At 41.9% G+C, this 20,349-nt stretch overlaps 1 protein-coding gene across 1 annotated transcript; it reads left to right on the top strand.

Moving 5' to 3' along the window:
• The first annotated feature begins 11,417 nt into the window (after nucleotides 1-11,417).
• hcn5 (hyperpolarization activated cyclic nucleotide-gated potassium channel 5) lies at nucleotides 11,418-19,973 on the top strand. The gene is made up of 10 exons (XM_071904066.2): nucleotides 11,418-11,602; nucleotides 12,394-12,583; nucleotides 13,237-13,341; nucleotides 13,649-13,786; nucleotides 14,965-15,126; nucleotides 15,665-15,758; nucleotides 15,894-16,021; nucleotides 17,025-17,171; nucleotides 18,476-18,713; nucleotides 19,795-19,973. The coding sequence occupies exons 1-10, from the start codon at nucleotides 11,418-11,420 to the stop codon at nucleotides 19,971-19,973; spliced, it is 1,566 nt and encodes a 521-aa protein (XP_071760167.1).
• The last annotated feature ends 376 nt before the right edge of the window (nucleotides 19,974-20,349 follow it).

Below are 20,349 nucleotides of genomic sequence, written 5' to 3'. Positions count from 1 at the left end.
AGCATAGGGTTTACATTATAAATATACACCATATGTTTCAAAATGAACAAGCATTGGACAAAAAATTGACCTGTACATATAGATGACATTCATTTGAAATACGTTATATTTTTTTTTATTTCCTATGTGCATTATATAGCCAACTTGCAGGTATCAAGCCTTACTGATATTTTGGCCACTCATATGCAGTGAGTATGTAAGAATGTAAGCTTGTTAAAATCATATAAGAAACTCAATTAAAGTTTTTGTACTTCTTACAGTTAAATACTTGTGATGCACTTATTTTTCTCAATCATTGGTGGGGGTTTTTTTAATCGATTTAAATCAGTTACATTAGAAAATAGGCTCTATCAATATTTCAGTCATACAAACAAAATACGACACAATGTACAAAGGTCTATTACTCTATAATAAATTCAAAATGTGTCACCAAAGATAATCTCCACTTAGCTTTCTTATGAATAACAAATTTCACACCATCAAAACTTTAAAGTTGGGCTTTACATCACACATTTCATTTGGTGAATGTAGTATTTTCCAAAGAACAAAAATAGGCTAATAATGAACATTTAATCTCATAAAATCACCTTCAGACATACAAAGACACATATTTACATTAGGTTTCTCATTCTAAAACATTACCAACTCATGCCAAAATACAGATGTGTAAGGACATTCAAAAACAAGGGGGTTCAATAGTGATAAGTAGTAACTTATATGTAAGTATAAATGATGACATTTAATGAATTATAATTATTTTTTTCCTCAATAATAACGCTTTTGATCAAAAGCTAGCTGCTACCCATCATGGCTGGAACAGAGAGAAAACAGTTTGGAACTTCTGGTTGCTAGGTAGACTGGCGGTTTCAGTTTAATTTTTATCAAAGAGCAAGCTAGCTAATTAGAAAATCAGCTAACTGTAGGTAGGTTGGAAAACGGACTAGCTAGAGGGCTATCCACCAACAGCAGTTAACATGGAAAAGGATTAGAGCTCCAACAGGTAGTAACGGGTGTAGGGAGGAAGGCCCTAGTTCTGATAACGTTAACGAGGAGTCGTTGTATCCGGCAGAGAGGCAGCTGAACGGGACGGGAGTCTGGGTGATTCATCCCCTGAGCGAATTAAGGTAACGGTAACGGCAGTTTACCGGTTTTCTTTTGCTAGCAACCGAGGTAGCTAAAGCAGTAACTAGATAACATAAAACCGCCATGCAGCTAAAGCAACTAACTGTTAGTTAACTTACCGCTAGCTAACGTCTCTTTTGAGTGTTCAGTTATCATTGGCATGAACACTTAGCCTAGTTACTGATGATGACCTATGTTGCAGACACACAGGACCATCTTTTTATAGAGTATTTCAAAAATATTTAAGATATAACATTAGCAAGATATGGTAAGATATATAGGAGATAAGATAAAATGTATTGTAACGTTATTGCAAGGTGTTGATGGATTGAGAGTTTAAGTCATCAAAAGCAAGTTGATGTAAAATTAAAAGCAAAAATGGGAGTAAGTAGCCAGGTGAAGTGTGACTCACCCATCAACAGTTGAAATGTAATTTATACTTGCTACCAGTTGATAATTACAAATTGCCACTTTATCCTAAACTCACAACAGCTAAATGTGACATCAAACTATTTTCTTGTGCTGACTGTTATTGGTGGTAAAGTGTTCATCCACAGACAATACTACTTAATATTCATGGTCTTCATCACATTTGAGAATCTCATACAAATTCCTCTGGAAATTGGCTTTACCCAAGATCAACTCAATGAACCTGGCTGTATGATGGGCTTCAGCATCTTCTCAGAAGTCATGATCCTCATTGACATTTGGATGAACTTTTTTTTTTTCACCTTTATTTATTCTGGGGGAGTTTCACTGAGAGCAGTGCTCTCTTTTTCAGGAACGCCCAGATCACATTCACACCTGGAAGCTGACCAGTACAACCACAGTCTGATCTGCTGCCACTGAGCAGCTCCACTGGAGCGGTTGGGGTTAAGGGCCTTGCTCAAGGGCACCTCAGTGGTGGTAATGAGGGAGGGGCAAGCGCTGCTTTTTTTTCACTTTTCCCACCCAGATATCCTGCCGGTCCGGGGGATTGAACCGACGATCTTCCGGTCACAAGCTCGCTTCTCTAACCTTTAGGCCACCACTGCCCAACTTCAGAATGGGCATGCTGAGTGACGACAGCGAGGTGAGATGTTTGCTGTAGCAGTGGTTCATTTTGATATGGGTTTATTGGTGCTTCTAATGACATAAACCCATACATTTGCATTTCATTTGTAACATGTACTAATCTACAGGATCTAATGTAACTATCTCTTGTGCTATTTTGGAGTGAGCACCTATGTAGAAACCTAGCTTTGATGTTAGAGGAAAGGCAGGTGGGTGAGAGATCACAGATGTTTTAATTAGGCCCATGGCGGTAAGAAATGGTAAATTTTTTATGGTGTTGACTGAATCTGTCTCCATCAGTTTGTCCATTTGTTTGATTGTTCAGTGACTGTCATCTGCAATATCTCCGTTTCAACAGTTCAACAGTTTTTATGAAACTTGAGGGAGTGGCGCACCTTGTCACTTACTTCCGGCATTTACGAAATTGCACTGGTTGGCCCGAGGGGAGCCCAACATCATCTGTTCGTTCGTCCATCATGTGCAATATTTCAGCCACCGCTGGTCTGATTTTGACAGAGAATGGGAAAATTATACAAAATTTACAGAAAGATACTGATTGGCCAAAGGGGGGCACTACAATTACATGTCAAAATAAAAAAAACAATAGAAAGATATATCTCTCACATAGAAGATCGATTGATGTGAAATTTGGTGCATACCCAGCTATTCTTGCTTTCCAGATTTGCCCCTTGGACCAACAATATATGTCATATTGGATTTCATGAAAAAAAAAAATTCTACTAATATTTTTTCATTTTTGACCTATGAACACCAAACTGGATACTGTATACACATATGTATACCATTAAGGGGGTTTAATAATGCTGCTTGATTATAATAGTTACTGATTGAAATCATGCGGATCCTGATGTTTGTGCGTATCATCAGTTTGATCCGTCTACTCCGAGTCTCCAGGCTTGTGAGGTTCTTCAGTGTTTTACAGAGGGTAAGCTTGAAGTGACTACGCAGGCACATTAATTTTTTAGGGTTATCACTCATGAAAGGGGTGAAAGGCAAATGACAGATCTTGCAGTCTCAGGTCAGTTCAAGTCAGATTTTACAACAGTATTACGTGGCTCTCAGGTGAAAACCAAGAATATATACATAAGGACAATTATAAAATATACTGTTGTTACTAGGCTACATACCGTTGATACTCCACATTCTGCTGCACAGTACATTCCTCTATCATTCATGGTTGTTCATTGTTTTACCTTTTGGTTTTATTGTAACACTAAACACAAATGTAACGTCATTCTTATTCCTTCCAGGTGTCAAATGCCGACCTGGAGGTTTTGCATGTGTTCTACAGAATCGTACATCTTGTGCTGATGATGTTCCTCCTGTGCCCCTGGAACGGCTGCCTCCAGGTCTTTGTCCCCATGGTGCAGGACTTCCCAGAAGACTGCTGGGTCCAGACCGAAAACCTGCTGGTAAAGCGCAAGCCATCAACAATGACATAATCAGCCCCAGTGGTTTCTGTTGAGCTGTGATGACCACACAGTTGCAAAATTGCCGTCTGAGCTAGAAAATGTAATTACAGTGGAAATTCATCATGTTATTGCTCAAAATCGAAGTTGCAATTAGAGCAGCCTTTTATCATAAGCATGTGTCAAAGGGCTTAACATATCATATCTATATATCATATGTATCATATATACATACTACATCACTATATACCATACTACATCATACACATACTACAAATATGTCATATACATCATATAGGCCTACATACTACATGTAAGTCATATACTACATCATATACATACTATACATGTCATACTACATCATATACATACTACACATATGTCTTACTACATCATATACATACTACATATATGTCATACTACAGCATATACACACTACATGTCATCAACTACTTCATATAGTTATCCATATATCATGATATAAAAATCAGAATAAGAGCCATTCTTCCTATTGGAACTTCTATTGGAATGGACCCAGGAGTGTAGCAGGGTTTATATCCAGAAACTGGCGGCACAGAAAAACAGTTGACTGTACACAGATTATAGAAAACCCTCACTCTTTATTTCACAAACACTGTCATCAGGACTAATGCTACCCCCCTAGATTTCAATAACTATATCTGTTTGGCATCCTCTGATTTTGAATTATTTTTCAAATTAAACTTTATATCTGCATTTTCCCTTCACTTTCCTCTCAGATGAAATTGAGATATGGGTCACCATTAGCAGCGTGGTCTCTGGAGCCGTGGTGTTCACTCTGCTGGTAGCCAACTTTTCAGGCCATGATGGCTGAAGCCGACGTGTCGGTCAAAGCCTACAAGAGCAAGGTGGGAGGGCGGATGAAGTAAAGAGTGCATGGGCTAATTTTGGGTTCAGTATTCATATTAAGTGGGGTTTGAGTAGCTCTCTAAAATGAGGTATCCACCATTTGTAAAGTGAAACCTGCTCTTACAAAATGATTGAGAGCATCATTAAAACAAATGATTTTGAAAGGATAGTAGGTAACTTAAATCTTTGGTTAACAAAATGATAGCAGACTTAACAGACTTAATCCATTATGTTTTTTGAGACACTGACTGGTGAACAAAATGTATATATAGCATTTTAGAATAGAACTGATATTCTTACATATGCTGCTTGGTGGAGGCTATTATCCAAAGCAGCTCACAGCACTGTGAGAGCTTACATTTTCTGTGTGGGTGTCCCCAGTAGGACCTGAACCCCTACTACTGGCAGTGTGATGCTGTAGACCAGTTCAGTTCACAACCCCCCTAAACCAAAGTGATGCCTACTTGCAACCCCTTGTTGTAGGTGTGAATTTGCCACCAAACGATGATGATGACTTTTATTTTGCCCTCTTTTTACCTGAATAATTAAGGAAACTTTTTTTTTTATAATAAATATTAAATACCTTTATAATAAATTTGCATACTGAAGATTTACTTTTTCAGATTTCATGAATCATCTTACGAAGGCCTGGGGGTTCTGACCTCCGGCTGAAAACCACTGCTTTACCCGATGAGCAACACGCTCTAGAGATCACTGCATCCTCTCTCAGTTTCAAGAGATCACTCCAACTCAGAGTTAATTTGCTGCTTTAGTGGTTTACCAGTCTGATATCCTGACAGGCTGTCTTCCTGTTCTTGTCTTTTGGGCTACAGGTGGATCAGGTGGAAGCCTGGATGTCGTACAGGAAGCTTCCCAAGGACCTGCGCCATCGCATCAGAGAATACTACCAGACATGCTATGGGGGAAAGTGGTTTGATGAGAAGAGCATACTCAGTATGATCTCCAAGCCTCTGAGAAAGGTAAAAGTGCAACAGTGTTATGAATAGGGATGGGACGATATGCTTCTCTCACGATACGATTCGTTACCCGATATGGGGTTCAGGATTCAATACAACCACGATAAGATGTTATAAATAAAGGTTCAGTGACAACAAAGTCTGACTGTGCAGAATTATATGTATTTCCGAGTCACAGATCTTTCTAGCGATGGCATTGGCTGCTAGAATATAAACAACAATTTAAAAATGTCATTACAAAGTGACAATAATATAATTTGGATGCAGAGCCATCCAAATATCACCATTCATTTTTCTCCCCCATGATACGTATTGTCACATTTTTGTATTGCGATGTATTGAATTGCGATATATCGTCCCATCCCCAGTTCTAAATGTTGACACAACCTCGCGGTATGATTACCACGCAAATGTAAACCCACTTTTATTTTTTCTACGATTCTGTTTTCTGGGAAATTGTCACGGCCTTTTGCAGCAACGTGCCCATGTTCCAGAATCAAGACATCAGCTTCATCAGCGCCGTCCTCGTCAAGCTGAAGTACGAGCTTTTTCAGCAGGGTGACATCATCGTCTGGCAGTACGCGCCGGGCTCCCTCTGTTCTTCCAGAGGGAGCTGTGTGACGGAGACTACTTTGGAGGTGGGATGTAAAATTTGCATCACTGAACCGTTCAGCCCTTATTTTCCATGTCTTAACCTCTTTATTAATTAATGCAAGCACAGAACAATGCTGTGTCAGTATTACATAATGTACGTTCAAGGGCGTAACAGCAAACGTAGCAACAAAAATACATGCTATTATGTTTGTACATTTTGTGCTTCCATTGTGTTGTTAAACCCATTTAGGTATCTCATGTATTAGGGAGATTTTCACTAAGTATATCACAGTATTATTATGTACTTACAATACTTTTCCTTTGGTTAATACACAAATACCTGTACAATCCCAGAATGTGTGCATGTATGTGTGCTTATACTGTGTGTATAAATATATTAAAATGCAAAATATATATATATATATATGTGTGTGTTAACACCAGCCACCAAGCAAATGCTGGTAAATTTGTATGTTGCTGAGTTTCTGTGCTCTACAAACTACTTTGGAGGTCCTATTCTATTCTAAAAAAAAATCTAGTTGTTAGGTAGAATAGTCACAATAGTGGCTTGGGAGTTTGGGATGTGAAAAAAGTTAGTTTCCTGCCCTACAGTACTTGGGGTATGTGTGTGTTTTTACATGTGTACAAGCTCTCCTGTGCGTCAGCACAGCAAAGCAGTGCGTATGCGGTAATGCTGAGTCATTTATTTTAGTTTCAGGGCCAGCTGTGTGCTAGATAAATGAGCAAGTAAGCATGTTATTTTTTTGCTCTCTATGATAGATATCCACCTGCATTTGAAACACAATCCTTGCTGCAGTCTTTGCTGTGCTTTCTACAGGATTAGAATCCATACAACCCGGCCCTTAAAAACAACTAATGCCAGATACACAAGATGCATTGAAAGTCTTTCTTCCTTTCTCCTGTTGTCCCCTGTAGAGATCTGCCTCCTGAAGGGGGGGAGCGTACAGCCACAGTACCAGCCCTGACCGGCTGCCAGGTCTTCTCCCTGCCTGCAGACAGCTTCCACCAGGTCATGCAGAGCTTCCCGCATGTGAGGAAGGAGGTAGAGACGACTGCCCAGAGGCGTCTAGAAGAGCTGCAGCGTAAGCTGTCTGTCTAGCTGTCTAGCTCTCTGTCTAGCTGTCTGTCTAGCTCTCTGTCTAGCTGTCTGTCTAGCTCTCTGTCTAGCTGTCTGTCTAGCTGTCTGTCTAGCTCTCTGTCTAGCTGTCTGTCTAGCTCTCTGTCTAGCTCTCTGTCTAGCTGTCTGTCTAGCTGTCTGTCTAGCTCTCTGTCTAGCTGTCTGTCTAGCTGTCTGTCTAGCTCTCTGTCTAGCTGTCTGTCTAGCTCTCTGTCTAGCTCTCTGTCTAGCTCTCTGTCTAGCTCTCTGTCTAGCTGTCTGTCTAGCTCTCTGTCTAGCTCTCTGTCTAGCTCTCTGTCTAGCTGTCTGTCTAGCTCTCTGTCTAGCTGTCTGTCTAGCTCTCTGTCTAGCTGTCTGTCTAGCTCTCTGTCTAGCTGTCTAGCTCTCTGTCTAGCTCTGTCTAGCTCTCTGTCTAGCTGTCTGTCTAGCTGTCTGTCTAGCTGTCTGTCTAGCTCTCTGTCTAGCTGTCTGTCTAGCTGTCTGTCTAGCTCTCTGTCTAGCTCTCTGTCTAGCTCTCTGTCTAGCTCTCTGTCTAGCTCTCTGTCTAGCTGTCTGTCTAGCTCTCTGTCTAGCTGTCTGTCTAGCTCTGTCTAGCTGTCTGTCTAGCTCTCTGTCTAGCTGTCTGTCTAGCTCTCTGTCTAGCTCTCTGTCTAGCTGTCTGTCTAGCTCTGTCTAGCTCTCTGTCTAGCTCTCTGTCTAGCTGTCTGTCTAGCTCTGTCTAGCTCTCTGTCTAGCTCTGTCTAGCTGTCTGTCTAGCTCTCTGTCTAGCTCTCTGTCTAGCTGTCTGTCTAGCTCTCTGTCTAGCTCTCTGTCTAGCTCTCTGTCTAGCTCTCTGTCTAGCTCTCTGTCTAGCTCTCTGTCTAGCTGTCTGTCTAGCTCTCTGTCTAGCTGTCTGTCTAGCTCTCTGTCTAGCTGTCTGTCTAGCTCTCTGTCTAGCTGTCTGTCTAGCTGTCTGTCTAGCTGTCTGTCTAGCTGTCTGTCTAGCTCTCTGTCTAGCTGTCTGTCTAGCTGTCTGTCTAGCTGTCTGTCTAGCTCTCTCTCTAGCTGTCTGTCTAGCTCTCTGTCTAGCTGTCTGTCTAGCTGTCTGTCTAGCTGTCTGTCTAGCTGTCTGTCTAGCTCTGTCTAGCTCTCTGTCTAGCTGTCTGTCTAGCTGTCTGTCTAGCTGTCTGTCTAGCTCTCTGTCTAGCTCTCTGTCTAGCTGTCTGTCTAGCTCTCTGTCTAGCTCTCTGTCTAGCTGTCTGTCTAGCTCTCTGTCTAGCTGTCTGTCTAGCTCTCTGTCTAGCTCTCTGTCTAGCTGTCTGTCTAGCTCTCTGTCTAGCTCTCTGTCTAGCTCTGTCTAGCTCTCTGTCTAGCTCTCTGTCTAGCTCTGTCTAGCTCTCTGTCTAGCTCTCTGTCTAGCTCTGTCTAGCTCTCTGTCTAGCTCTGTCTAGCTTTCTGTCTAGCTCTCTGTCTAGCTCCCTCCTATGTGTCTTCGATGTGTGAGATGGTGAGCTGCAGGGTTATAATGATGCCAGGTCAAGGGGCAGCAGAAGCCTAGAGGTTTAAGAGGCGGGCTTGTGAACGGTAGGGCCGAGATAATCTGGGCCCGGACGGTCCAGGGTACTCAACACAATTCCAATTCCCCAATTCAAACTTTGTCCCACTAAGGGAAATTAGGTTTGCAGCTACGGTAAACCGAGCGGTCCACAACCACATCAATCAAAAAAACAACAATAAGAAAGAATACAGTACAAGATCTTGTCAGGAGGATTCCTCACAGGAACCTCTGTACAATAAAGAGCAAGACAATAGAGCCCCATGTTGCTCCAGTGCAGCTGCAGCAGCCAACAACACTGTGGCAGACTGGCTGTGCTGGGCTGAAGAAGAGCATGCATGCTTAGCCGATGTTCCCGGGGTAAATAGAGGTTAGAAAACATTCATTAGTCATCCCTGGAATCACACAGATTCAGAAATTATAACAGGTTAGTGGAAAGCCTAATTTTGTCAGCATTTTTCTGCTGTTGATAAAATGTACATATGTTTATAGAGATTAAAAGGTTTGTGTAATTTGCTTTTGGCTTAAATGAAAAAAATGCAGTACACATAACAAAAAAATAAAATTAAATAAACTGAAACTCAAATTTTCATATACTATACACCCCATTTTCCCCTTTCTCCTTCTCTTGTGTCTTTGTGACACAATGTGTGATTGGGAAAATATATTTCCCTGAATGACTTGTCATCACTAAACCCTTATTTCTGACTTTATCATAAGCTTAGTCAAGTAAAATGACACAACACAATATATAATTTGTTACTGCTCTTGGACGAGTCATATGATCATCACAGTTCATGAAAAGATACAGCAATACAGTTGACTTGCCAAAAGAGAATTAAGAAAAAAAGCAGCTATTCATTTCATGTTTTTAGGCTTTTAGTGGACACTAGAAAACGCTTCAGTTCCGAGATCACCAACATTACAAACAAACAGCTATATAATCAGAGTTGGGTTTGTGGTGTTGATGATGAGTGTACAAATATAGTGTCAGCAGATGGAGCAAAATATTGAGCATGCGCATATTCAAGTATAGTAGGAAGATATATCAGGGTGATTCAGGGGTGAGAGGAGAACATAGAGGAAGCAGTTTGATGGATTTCCATATTTCGCACCAAAGCTGGAGATGCAGCGCATGTCGTGCTAGTTAGTTAAACCTGCTAGTATGCAAATATTTTTCACCAGAAAGCTGTAAGGATAAACGTTGACTTGTCTGTGTCTCCTCTACTAACTGTCACATCCTGCCCTCCTCTCTTTTCTTAGATATTTCTAATCCCTTTCTGCTTCATGAGACAGGACAAGACAGATGCAGTATGGAAAACTATCACCATCCACCAGCCAAATGCTGGAAAATTTTGTCTGTGGCTGGTAAGTTTGTCCTCTAGCAGCCACTTTGGCAGGTAGGAAGGATCATTTCCATTCCAAAAGTCAATTTGGCTGGCAAAGCACTAAAAGTGGATGATGAATTTTGGAATTCACCAGCTGCTGTGGCCATTGGACGCCGTGTCCTCTCTAATTCTTATCAGTTTCAATTTAATCAATTGCTTTCAGAGAAACCCCACAGTTGTCAGGATCTTCTCATCCACATCTAGAAGCCTAATCAACTCAGTAGTTCATCCATAACCAGCGTACTGTAAGTGTAAACAAATGTGTCTTCTTGCATCTTTAGAAATGTACATGATGGAGCATCCTGGTGGCTCAGTGGGTGAAGCATGTAACCGCTTTGTCCTCCAAATCCCTCATCCCCCTCTCTCTCCTCCAGTCTTTCCTGTCCCTTTCTACTGTGACCCACTGTATCTAACAAAAGCAAAAATGGCCAAAAAAAGATCCTCTCACATAATTTCCCTCATTTAATGTGCCACCAGGCACTGAGCTGGCAGCAGCTCACCTTGCCTACTGACATGACCCCTCAGTTAATCCCACCTCGCTGCTACATCCTGTAGTCTCATTTCTATTTTTCATCATACCAGCCTTCTAAGAAAAAAGAAAAGAGCCAATTGAACAAATCCCAATCCTTCATTTTGTAATATACCAAAATGAAACATCTCAGCCCCCTTTTTCATTTCGTTTTTGTTGTGAAATGTAGGAACAGCCGAGGAGGCGGCTCAGCGCTCGGAGCATATGTACAGTATCAGGTAACACAGTACAGTGTTTAATTACATCCCCGGTATAGATGGCCCAGACTGAACTTGTCCCGGTACACCCTGCCAGATGTCTAGTTCAGATGACAATAATTGTGATATTCAACCCCCCTCACACACCCGCCCCCATTGTGTTCAGTATTAATGTGAGCCGGCCCCTACCCCTTTGACACAGCTTGATTCATGTGGGGATGAGACAGAGATACTGAATAGTTGATGAGCTGGGAGAAAGAGAAAAGAGAGGAGGGGTGGGGGCAGAAATAGAGAGAGACAGACCAAGGAGGGAGGGAGGGAGCGAGCGGAACGAGCGGTATCCACTCGCCTCCCCCTCCACACCGCTTCAATAAGCTCCGGCGCTGGGAGCCGTGATGGAAAATTACCTTGTGACCAAGAGGGGAGGTCAGGACTGGCAGCACAGAGCAAAGTCAGACTCCGCTCGCCCACAGCAGCAGCAGCAGCAGCAGCAGCAGCAGCAGCAGCAGCAGAGCAGTGGGGGGATGGCCTGCGCGTTCGGCTGATCGGAGGGGAGCGAGGTCGGGCATGGAGAGGCTGAAAGGTACCGCCGGGGGATGCACCACGGCCACCTGTGGATGGAGATCGCTGCTTCTCCCCCAGCTGAACCGGCAGTCCCTGTACGTCTACGGCAGCGAGGTGGCCGTGGAGAAGGAGTGCGTCCGCCAGCTACAGAGCGGAGTCTTGGTCATTCACCCCTTCAGCCTCATAAGGTATTTAATAGATTTGATAGATTCAGGCCAGTCCCGCACTGTGCCACCCCTCTGCTTTCAGCTTCACTGCTGAATAAGAAGTTACCTAGATTCTGCAAGTTTCTGGAATCGTTCTTCTCTCCATATTGCATTACTAACCATCATATAGTCATTTCCAAGTGATATAATAATCATAATCATCGCGACTCGTGTTGCACTTTACAAAACACAGTCACAAAGCGCTTTGCAAAGGACTAAGTAAAAACAAAAGATATAATAAGCAGTAAAAAAAAATTAAAGAGCAAAAAAAAAACATAAAAGCAAAATGACAAACCTAAAAGGAAAGACAATGCAAAAATCAAGGTGGTCAAGAACAGTTAATTTTGCCTAAAAGGCTAAAACAGCATGGGGACTCTCACAGTTGAACTGAGGATAGCTACACAGACAGCTGGATTTCCATCATCCTTGCATGATGATCATTATTATCAGTTAGTAAGTTGATAAAATAGGGTGAAAACAGAGATGGAATTAAACAATTGGGATCACAGACAGAGTTATTTGAGACTGGCAATTGAACCCTAGCCAAGGAGATGTGCAGTTACAGTATCAGAGTATTTAGTGTGCATAAATCAGCTTGCCTTACCGGCTGCAGCACACACCGGGGCATCGCTGTCTAATGAGTCCCTCTGGCAAATGGACTTTCCACTCAGAAGCTACAGGAAAACAAGATCTCAAACTCAAAACTCTTACATATCTTGAAAGTGGTAATATGTCTCTAAGCCTTTGTTTTTTGTGATTTTCCCCTCCTGCAGGAGTTACTACATTATGTGCATGATGGCTATCACATTTCTGAACCTGATTGGGATTCCAATGGAGATAGCGTTTCTGGACGCTGGAGACAGCGGGCTGGGCTGGGAAGGCTTCAACGTGTTTTCAGACACGCTGTTCCTGATAGACGTGGCTCTGAATTTTCGGATGGGCATCATACCAGAGGACAGCGAGGTGAGAGTGGCTGTACTCTATTTTCAGACGCAATCTGGAAGACTATAATCCCTGCGTGGACGAGCGCGTACAATCCATCTCTGCTCCATCTGTAATCTACTCAATACACGAAGGGCTAGATTAACAAATCCCCCCCCCACCCCGTCTCATGGACATGGGCAAAATTGGCACCTGTTATTTGATTTTGCAACAGGGATTATGATGTATTGGGTAAATTACAAATACTCAGAAGTATAAAATTTCCAATTAAGCATTATGTAAATTATATCCTGTTTGTTTTCATGTGTTCTTGCTTTGTGAGATTTTCTCGTGCCAATGACAAATGACCCATCTGTGGTGTTTGTCCGCTGTCTGGTGTTTACTGACGACCATATGAGCATCTGCTGTTGCCAGATTTACTCTAAATCCATTTCAGCCTGAGCAGAGCCAGTCTGAAATGTATATATTTCAGCAACCATTCAACGACGCTGTCAGATTAATGTTGATATTCTCTGAAAACACTCCAGGTATTAGCTGACATCGCTGTCTCCCCTAATTTTGGACAAACTCCCAAAATATTGTGGTTCAGTTGCAGTGATAAATTATTCATGTGATCGGGGCACGTCTTTATCCATCAGCTCAGCCCGTCTCACTCTGTCTCCTCCTCTTCACAGGTGGCCATTCTGGATATCAAGCAGATCCGTGTGAGCTACCTGAGGTCTTGGTTCATACCGGACGTGATAGCAGCTTTCCCAATCGGCTACATACTCTTCTTTGCGGTAATAAATGAACAGACTATTGAAGCATTTATCAACTAATAATGTACTGCAGTGTTTTCTTAGGTCACAGTAGAAGTATGTACATAATTTAATATAAAATGTGCTAAAATATAAAGTGCTTTATAGACAATAAAACCGTAATGAATAAAAGCCAAAAAGATAAACAATAAAAATATATAAAAATTTAAAAAAACTATAAGAGAAGAATAAAAAAGGTAAATACAATGCGATTTCAATAGGTAAACCCAGTAAAATACCTGTTATTGAATATTTAGAATTCATTGCAGTCTATATTTTATTGTTGCAGGACTTACAGTACCACAACGATGACAACCCCTCCAAGACCAACAGGATGATGAGAATACTGATGTTTGTGCGGATCCTCAGCCTGATCCGGCTGGTGCGAGTGTCCAGGCTGGTCAGGTTCTTCAACGAAGTGGAGAAAGTAAGTTCACAAGTGGGGCGGTCTTTTCAAAGCCTCGTCTTTGAAATTCAATCAACCTTTCTTCTTCTACCTGCAGATACCTTTACCACACCTGGCTCAAATGACCACCTGACTGTGATCACCAGCAAGGGCATTTTTACAATAAGGGTGAAAACAGAAAACATGGCTGCTGGATTTGAGTGCACCTGAATCCACACATGCATTTATATCATCTTCTAAAGTCTGATGTGGATTTATGATTGTGATTCTAATCGATTTTTAACATATGCTCACATTGTTGCTGATGGGTTAGTTAGTCAGTTATGAGGTAGTTAGGGTTTGTATTTTGCCTTTTTTCCAATCTCACATAGTCACACCTCCGGTTCAGATGACAGAAGTCTGGAGATTTAAAGGGATAAAACACCCTGAATTGAACTTTTTTCAGCTGTTAATCAATCAATCTTATAATTAAATATCTGGTCATAATCTTGACATTGTAGTTCTGGATTTTGTGTGAGAATCCAGGCTTTGTATCGCCAGCTAGTGGTTGAAATGACTTTATTTGAATGTTGACGTTTTGGTGGTGCGGCGATTTTGAAACATCATACGTCATACAAACGTCATACTATCTCCCTACTGTTCCCTCAAAGCCCAGGTGTGTGTGCTCATGTTCCGCCAACTCCCCCCGCCACCGCTTCCCACACCCATTTCTTCTGGATTTAGGCAGAGAAACCCTAAAACTAGGTGTGTCTTGTCCCTTTAAACACAATAGTTGGTTAGAGAAGAGACGGCGGCGACGCTGTGGGCTGTCTTCATCATTAAAACCAGTCAAATTTCACGAGAGCGGAGCATGTCACCTGGTGCTCGCTTGTTTACTATCGCTGGAACAACAATGTTTCTACAGTTACAGTTGTAGCTAAACTTGTTCTACCCGGGCAGAAGAAACAAAGCTGCCATTTCCTTGTGCAAGAATCCTATTTCAAACTCGGAGCCAACCAATCAATGCCGCCTTTGGCTGAAGTGGCTGGTGAATTTTTAAAAACAAGCCATTGTAGTTGGTGAACAAAGAAACTGTGCTTCCTGCCCTGATTACAAGAGGTGTTTGTTGCTGCTGGTGTTACCGATGAGTCAGAGTGTATATAATTTGCCCAGTGAATATCACATCATCTCCTGTGTGTTTCCTCTTCCCTCCTCGACAGGTTTCAAATGCGAACTTGGAGGTGGTGCGCCTGTTCTTCCGCATCTTGTCTCTGTTCATGATGATTTTCCTCCTGTGCCACTGGAACGGCTGCATCCAATACTTTGTCCCCATGCTGGAGGAGTTTCCCTCCGACTGCTGGGTCAGGAAGGAAAATCTGATGGTAAAACAAACTTCATGGATGAGCATGAATGTATGATGGATGATGCCTGAGTATTTGGTTTGTTAAAGGAGAAAAACAACCTCAGATACTGTTGCACTGTGAGATATCATTGATTCATAATTAATTTGTGATGTTCAGTGCATTCCATGAGATGGAGTGTTGTAATTTACTTTTTTGGTGAACCCACTTTCCCTCAACCTGCTTCCACTAGTTCTGCTTCAGTTAGTGATTTCCTACGTTTCCCAGAAGCCTTTCTGAATGAATGCCTTCCCAGACGTCATATTGTCTACATTTGGTCCACCAAACAACAAAATGGGCCCAGAAATGCATGATACATCACCAATAGCTGTTATTTAACAGTGTGAAAATGTTTTAGGGTAGATTCTTTCTGTAAGAAATTAGAAAGAAACATGGTGTACTGTAGATTTATGTGAAAATTGTTGTGAAGCTCCAGAACTGTTAATTTTCTGTGATCATTGTTAAAAAATGTCACTAAAGAGTGACAATGAAAATTAAAAAGACACTAAATATCTTCCAGAATGCCACAGTGAGCGTGAAGTACTCTTGGGGAGTTTTCCGCGCTCTCTCCCAGATGATCGCTCTGTCCTACGGCTCCATGGACGCTCCGACCAGTGAGCATCATCGATTTTCTTCTTCCATCGCTGACATTGACAAAAGCACAGGTGTATCACATTCACTCTGAGCTATAAATAACCCACAGTTTCACATGAAGCATGTATCTGTGTATCTGGTGTCTTGCTTCCTAGATTATGTTGAACTGTGGATCGTCATGGTCAGCATGGTGTCCGGCTGTCTGATGTACACGGTCCTGGTGGCCAACGCTACGACCATGATCGCCAACACAGACCCGACGGCCAAGGAGTACAAGAGCAAGGTCCTCATGGGTGACACTTCATGATTACTATCCTTCATCAGCAAATATCACTCATTAGTAAACCACTGACTGTTCAGTATCTCCATTAGAAAGGCACTGATAAATGATGAGTAGATATTTGTTGTGCATCATACTGTTATTTTAGCACATTGTAGTGCTATCTGATGTTTTGGTGCGATTGGTCTTCAGAAATAGTGTGGCATGTAGGAAGGCCCATGGCACAAGGTCCTGCACAATTGTGGCTAAAATTATATTTATTTTGCCAGATATTTAGATCACAATTATTAATTACGATTATTAGCCTTGTTGATATGAGGAACACCAGTGTTTATGATATAATGTTAATATTTGGGCGGCCTGCACAGGTAAATGAACAACACACCAAATACATTTTTGCTTTGGATTCACTCTCGGTGCTGTGATGCGTGAAGCTGGCGGTTCTCGTCGATGTCGTTTTAAAACAATCCAGATTTAATTCTGTCAAGCGTGAACTACTATGTGAACTACTATGTGAACTACTATCACCATAATTCATTGCATCTATGACGGACATCTGCACTCCTTCAAGTCATGGTGTGCCTGTGCCGACACAAACTGAATGGAAACACAATTTGAAATGTAGCCTCGATAATCAGATGGAAGTATAATATTCAGTTAATGTTGCAATGCCATTATCTTATAGTGGATTGAGAAACTTTAGTTCCTGAAAAAATAGCAGTTACTGGGCTCACTAAATGAAACGTCAACTGAACAAACTGACAACCTGTGGGAAACACTGAACACAATTATGTTACAAGCACTTTTTGCCTCTTATATCAACATCTGGCCTATTTTCAACCACAGCAGAAGTTCTGAATTAAATGAAATGTTCCAATGTTGCCAGTTCCACAACTGTGGGAACTAAAGCTGTGATTTGCGATTATGCATGGTTAAGTGTGCGGCCCTGCTAGAGCTTGGCGTCCACACTGTCAGGGTTGCATGACAGCCTTGTGCCTCTCCACAGATGAGCCGTTTGGAGCACTACATGGCCTTCATGAAGCTTCCACCTGAGCTGCAGCTTCGCATCAGCAACTACTACCAGGCCCGCTACGGAGGGAAATGGTTTGATGAGAGGGACGTCATTAACAACGTCTCCTCGGCGCTGAAAGAGGTACAGCAGCGGCTCATGTACGGCACTCAGTGGTGCTGCTGGGAATTCTGGGACAAAATGTGACACAGTGTGCCGCCCCAGTGTGGACGAAGGCCTTTGTGTCCGACTCCAAACTGCTGCTCTTAGCTGAGTTTTTTGGATGACTGTTCATGTTTATTTGAGGATGTAACCCAGATCTGATACCGATATGAACTGACGCCGATGTTGAAAAGACACACATGTGCAGAGTAACGAGAACAAAAGACTTTACATCCATTTTCTTACCTACACACCCGCTTGTTTCAAACACATTTCGGTTACAGCGTGAACCTTTGACTGAACTGAGTCTCCCCAAATACCGATCAAGTCATCTAATCGACTTCCTTTATTTGTTGTGTCTCCTCAAAATTTTGACAAGTGTCTCAGGTGATTTACTTATTGTCACGGCAACGCTGGTAAATTCCAATTTGAGCGTTCAAATACAAGTCACATGTAGGTCTCATGCCTCGGGATCTGATTTCATTCCACAAATCCATGCGGACCAGAATTGAAGAAATGCGACTCGCATTGCTGCAGTGTGCATGTAGCCTAACTTCATGCAGCAGCACCTCACCTCTCTAAACTGCACTTACTTACAGATGCAGCTGTTGTACAAGCTTCACTTTGTACTGCATGTTCGCTGCATCTCTCCCCAAGGAGAAACTGAATGCAAAATACTCAGTTTGTTAAATGCCAATGTAGGACAGATGCAGGGTTTGGGATTTCTACACTGGCTGCAGCTGTATTACTGTACAGGCTTTTTTAGTTGTCTTTTGAACAATGGGGAGTAAATGAAAATGCTTTTGCTGTATCAGTTGCTGTAACAGTTACAGTATTAATGTGCAAATCACCTTTTTACTTTACACTTAGGGAAATGCTTTTCCAGGCTTTCTCAGAATTTCAGTATTTTTTGGACATGGCACTCAGAGATTCTTTGTTTTCCTCATTTTCTTCTATTACATCTTGCCTCATTTTGTTGTCCTGATCACATCCATGTTCCATATGTATATTTGCTTATGGCTTATTTGTGTGAAGCGTTATTTTTTGTTTTTCTCCTTGCTGTGTTTTGTTGTCACTTTGTTCCTATTGGCCAGGTTTGCCTTTTGTTGTGTGTGTTTGTGTGTGAGGTGAGATGGTTTTATAATCCTTTTGTGGTTTTTATCTCAAATTAAAACATGCTTCACAGTGTTTTATGACTTCACCCCTGTGCAAATAAACTAAGCTTGTGCCTGTGTGTGTGTGTGTGTGTGTGTGTGTGTGTGTGTGTGTGTTTGTGTGTTTTTCAGCAAATCCTGACGGCGATGTGCGGCCGGCTGCTGAAGAAGGTTCCCATGTTCCAGGACAGAGACATCAACTTCATCAACGCCGTCCTGCTCAAACTGGAGTACGATGTTTTCCAGGAGGGTGACGTCATCGTCCGGCAGTACGCGCCGGGGGACCGCATGTTCTTCATCGACCACGGCCAGGTGATGGTGGAGACCGAGTCCTGCCAGAGGGAGCTGTGTGACGGAGACTACTTTGGAGGTGAGCTGGACAGGGTTCGTCTCGTAACTTTAAAGTGCCCTTTAATGTGTTAACCTATAGAAACGTATACTGTAAGTACTCAACAATGCGGTGTCAGTATTACAGAATGTACTTACAAGGGCCTAACAAAAAAATAAAAGCTATTATTGTGCTATTATTGTTCTTCCATTGTGTTGTTACACCCATTTAGGTACATAATCCATTAGGGAGATTTTCATTGAGTAGTATCACAGTATTAAAATGTACTTACAATACTTTTCCATTCGTTAATATACAGGTTAATACACTGGAATAAGATCACTGTTAAATCCCAGGATGTGTACATAAATGTGTTCATATGTAAATAACTTTAAAAATGAATCATGAATACATGTTTGTGCAGGATGGGAATATTTCAGTCTTTTTACCTCTGTTTTAACCTATGGAAAAGTACTGTAAGTGCACAATAATGTAATTTCAGAAGTATATAATGTACTTACAAGGGTGTAACAACAGTTTTGTTTTGTTTTTACAAGGGGCTTGCACAGTTTAAGACAAGAAAAAAATAAGTTTTATTAATTCCCGTGTGGAGATTTGGTATATCAATTAATTTACACTTATTGTATTATGATTTATTGATAATTATTTGAATGTTAGTGTTACAATCTAGCTGGTTCAGATGAGTTTCCAATTCTAGTTCATCACTCATTGCTCAAGCATGCTATGCTTTTTCTGCACACACACACACACACCTACACCTATACACACACACACATGCATTAACACACGGGCTGTATCTGCAAGCCTCTGTTCCTCTTCCCAGGTGAGGGAGAAGCATTTAAAAATCACAGTCTAGCCAAAGCAAATAAATCTTATCTTTTCCAATTTGGGGGATTTTTTTAATCCCAGGGCTTTGGGCGGAGTCGGTCTTAATCAATTTGGCAGCCAGCGCTAAGCAGGCTTCCCCAACTGGTATCCAAAAAAAAAAAAAAAAAATCCACAGAGTCTGGTTATTTAATTTAGGATTAATTGTCGGATCTCTCCATCATTAAGGGTTTACTCGCTCATTAACCATGCCGCTGTGCTTCACTGGTTTCCCCAGAGACGTGCGTGCTGACCAAGGGCAAACATCTGGCCACAGTGAAGGCGCTGACCGACTGCCAGTGCTTCTCTCTGTCCTGGGACGGCTTCCACGCGGCGCTGCGGGGCTTCCCAGATGTCAGGAAGGACGTGGAGAAACTGATTCAGCTCAACTCGGACGACAGACTTAACGTTGTGTAACACGGCAACCTGGACTCTTATCTGTCGCTCTGCGGGAAATGGACGGGAACTTTTATCCGCAAGACCGTGGATATTCCCCTCGGGGCGTTTCATGCGACGGACAGTAATGGACAATATCTGGACATTACATGGACATTTATTTATTAATTGTATGAGATGGACAGTTTTGGAGTGTTGACGATTTTCACTCTAACTGGGCATTACTCTATTTTCTGATATATCACTTAAATAAGCAATAATAATCAAGACCTCAACAGTACAGACGGGTCAAACGTTCTATCTCAGCTTCCTCATAGATGTTGCGGTTTAGCACCAAATTGTCTCTCATATTCGGACAATCACTTATGCATATATTGGAAATAAAACATAACAATTC

This window comes from Centroberyx gerrardi, chromosome 10 (genome assembly GCF_048128805.1).
Source record: "Centroberyx gerrardi isolate f3 chromosome 10, fCenGer3.hap1.cur.20231027, whole genome shotgun sequence".
Taxonomy (NCBI): domain Eukaryota; kingdom Metazoa; phylum Chordata; class Actinopteri; order Beryciformes; family Berycidae; genus Centroberyx; species Centroberyx gerrardi.
This window is presented reverse-complemented; position numbering and strand designations above follow the sequence as displayed.

Excerpts from the sequence above, each read along its gene's own strand:
- hcn5 (XM_071904066.2), top strand. The coding sequence starts at position 11,418 with ATGGAGAGGCTGAAAGGTACCGCCGGGGGATGCACCACGGCCACCTGT. Across the intron at positions 13,787-14,964 it reads TCTTCAACGAAGTGGAGAAA|GTTTCAAATGCGAACTTGGA; the intron begins GTAAGTTCACAA and ends CCTCCTCGACAG. Across the intron at positions 16,022-17,024 it reads CCAAGGAGTACAAGAGCAAG|ATGAGCCGTTTGGAGCACTA; the intron begins GTCCTCATGGGT and ends GCCTCTCCACAG.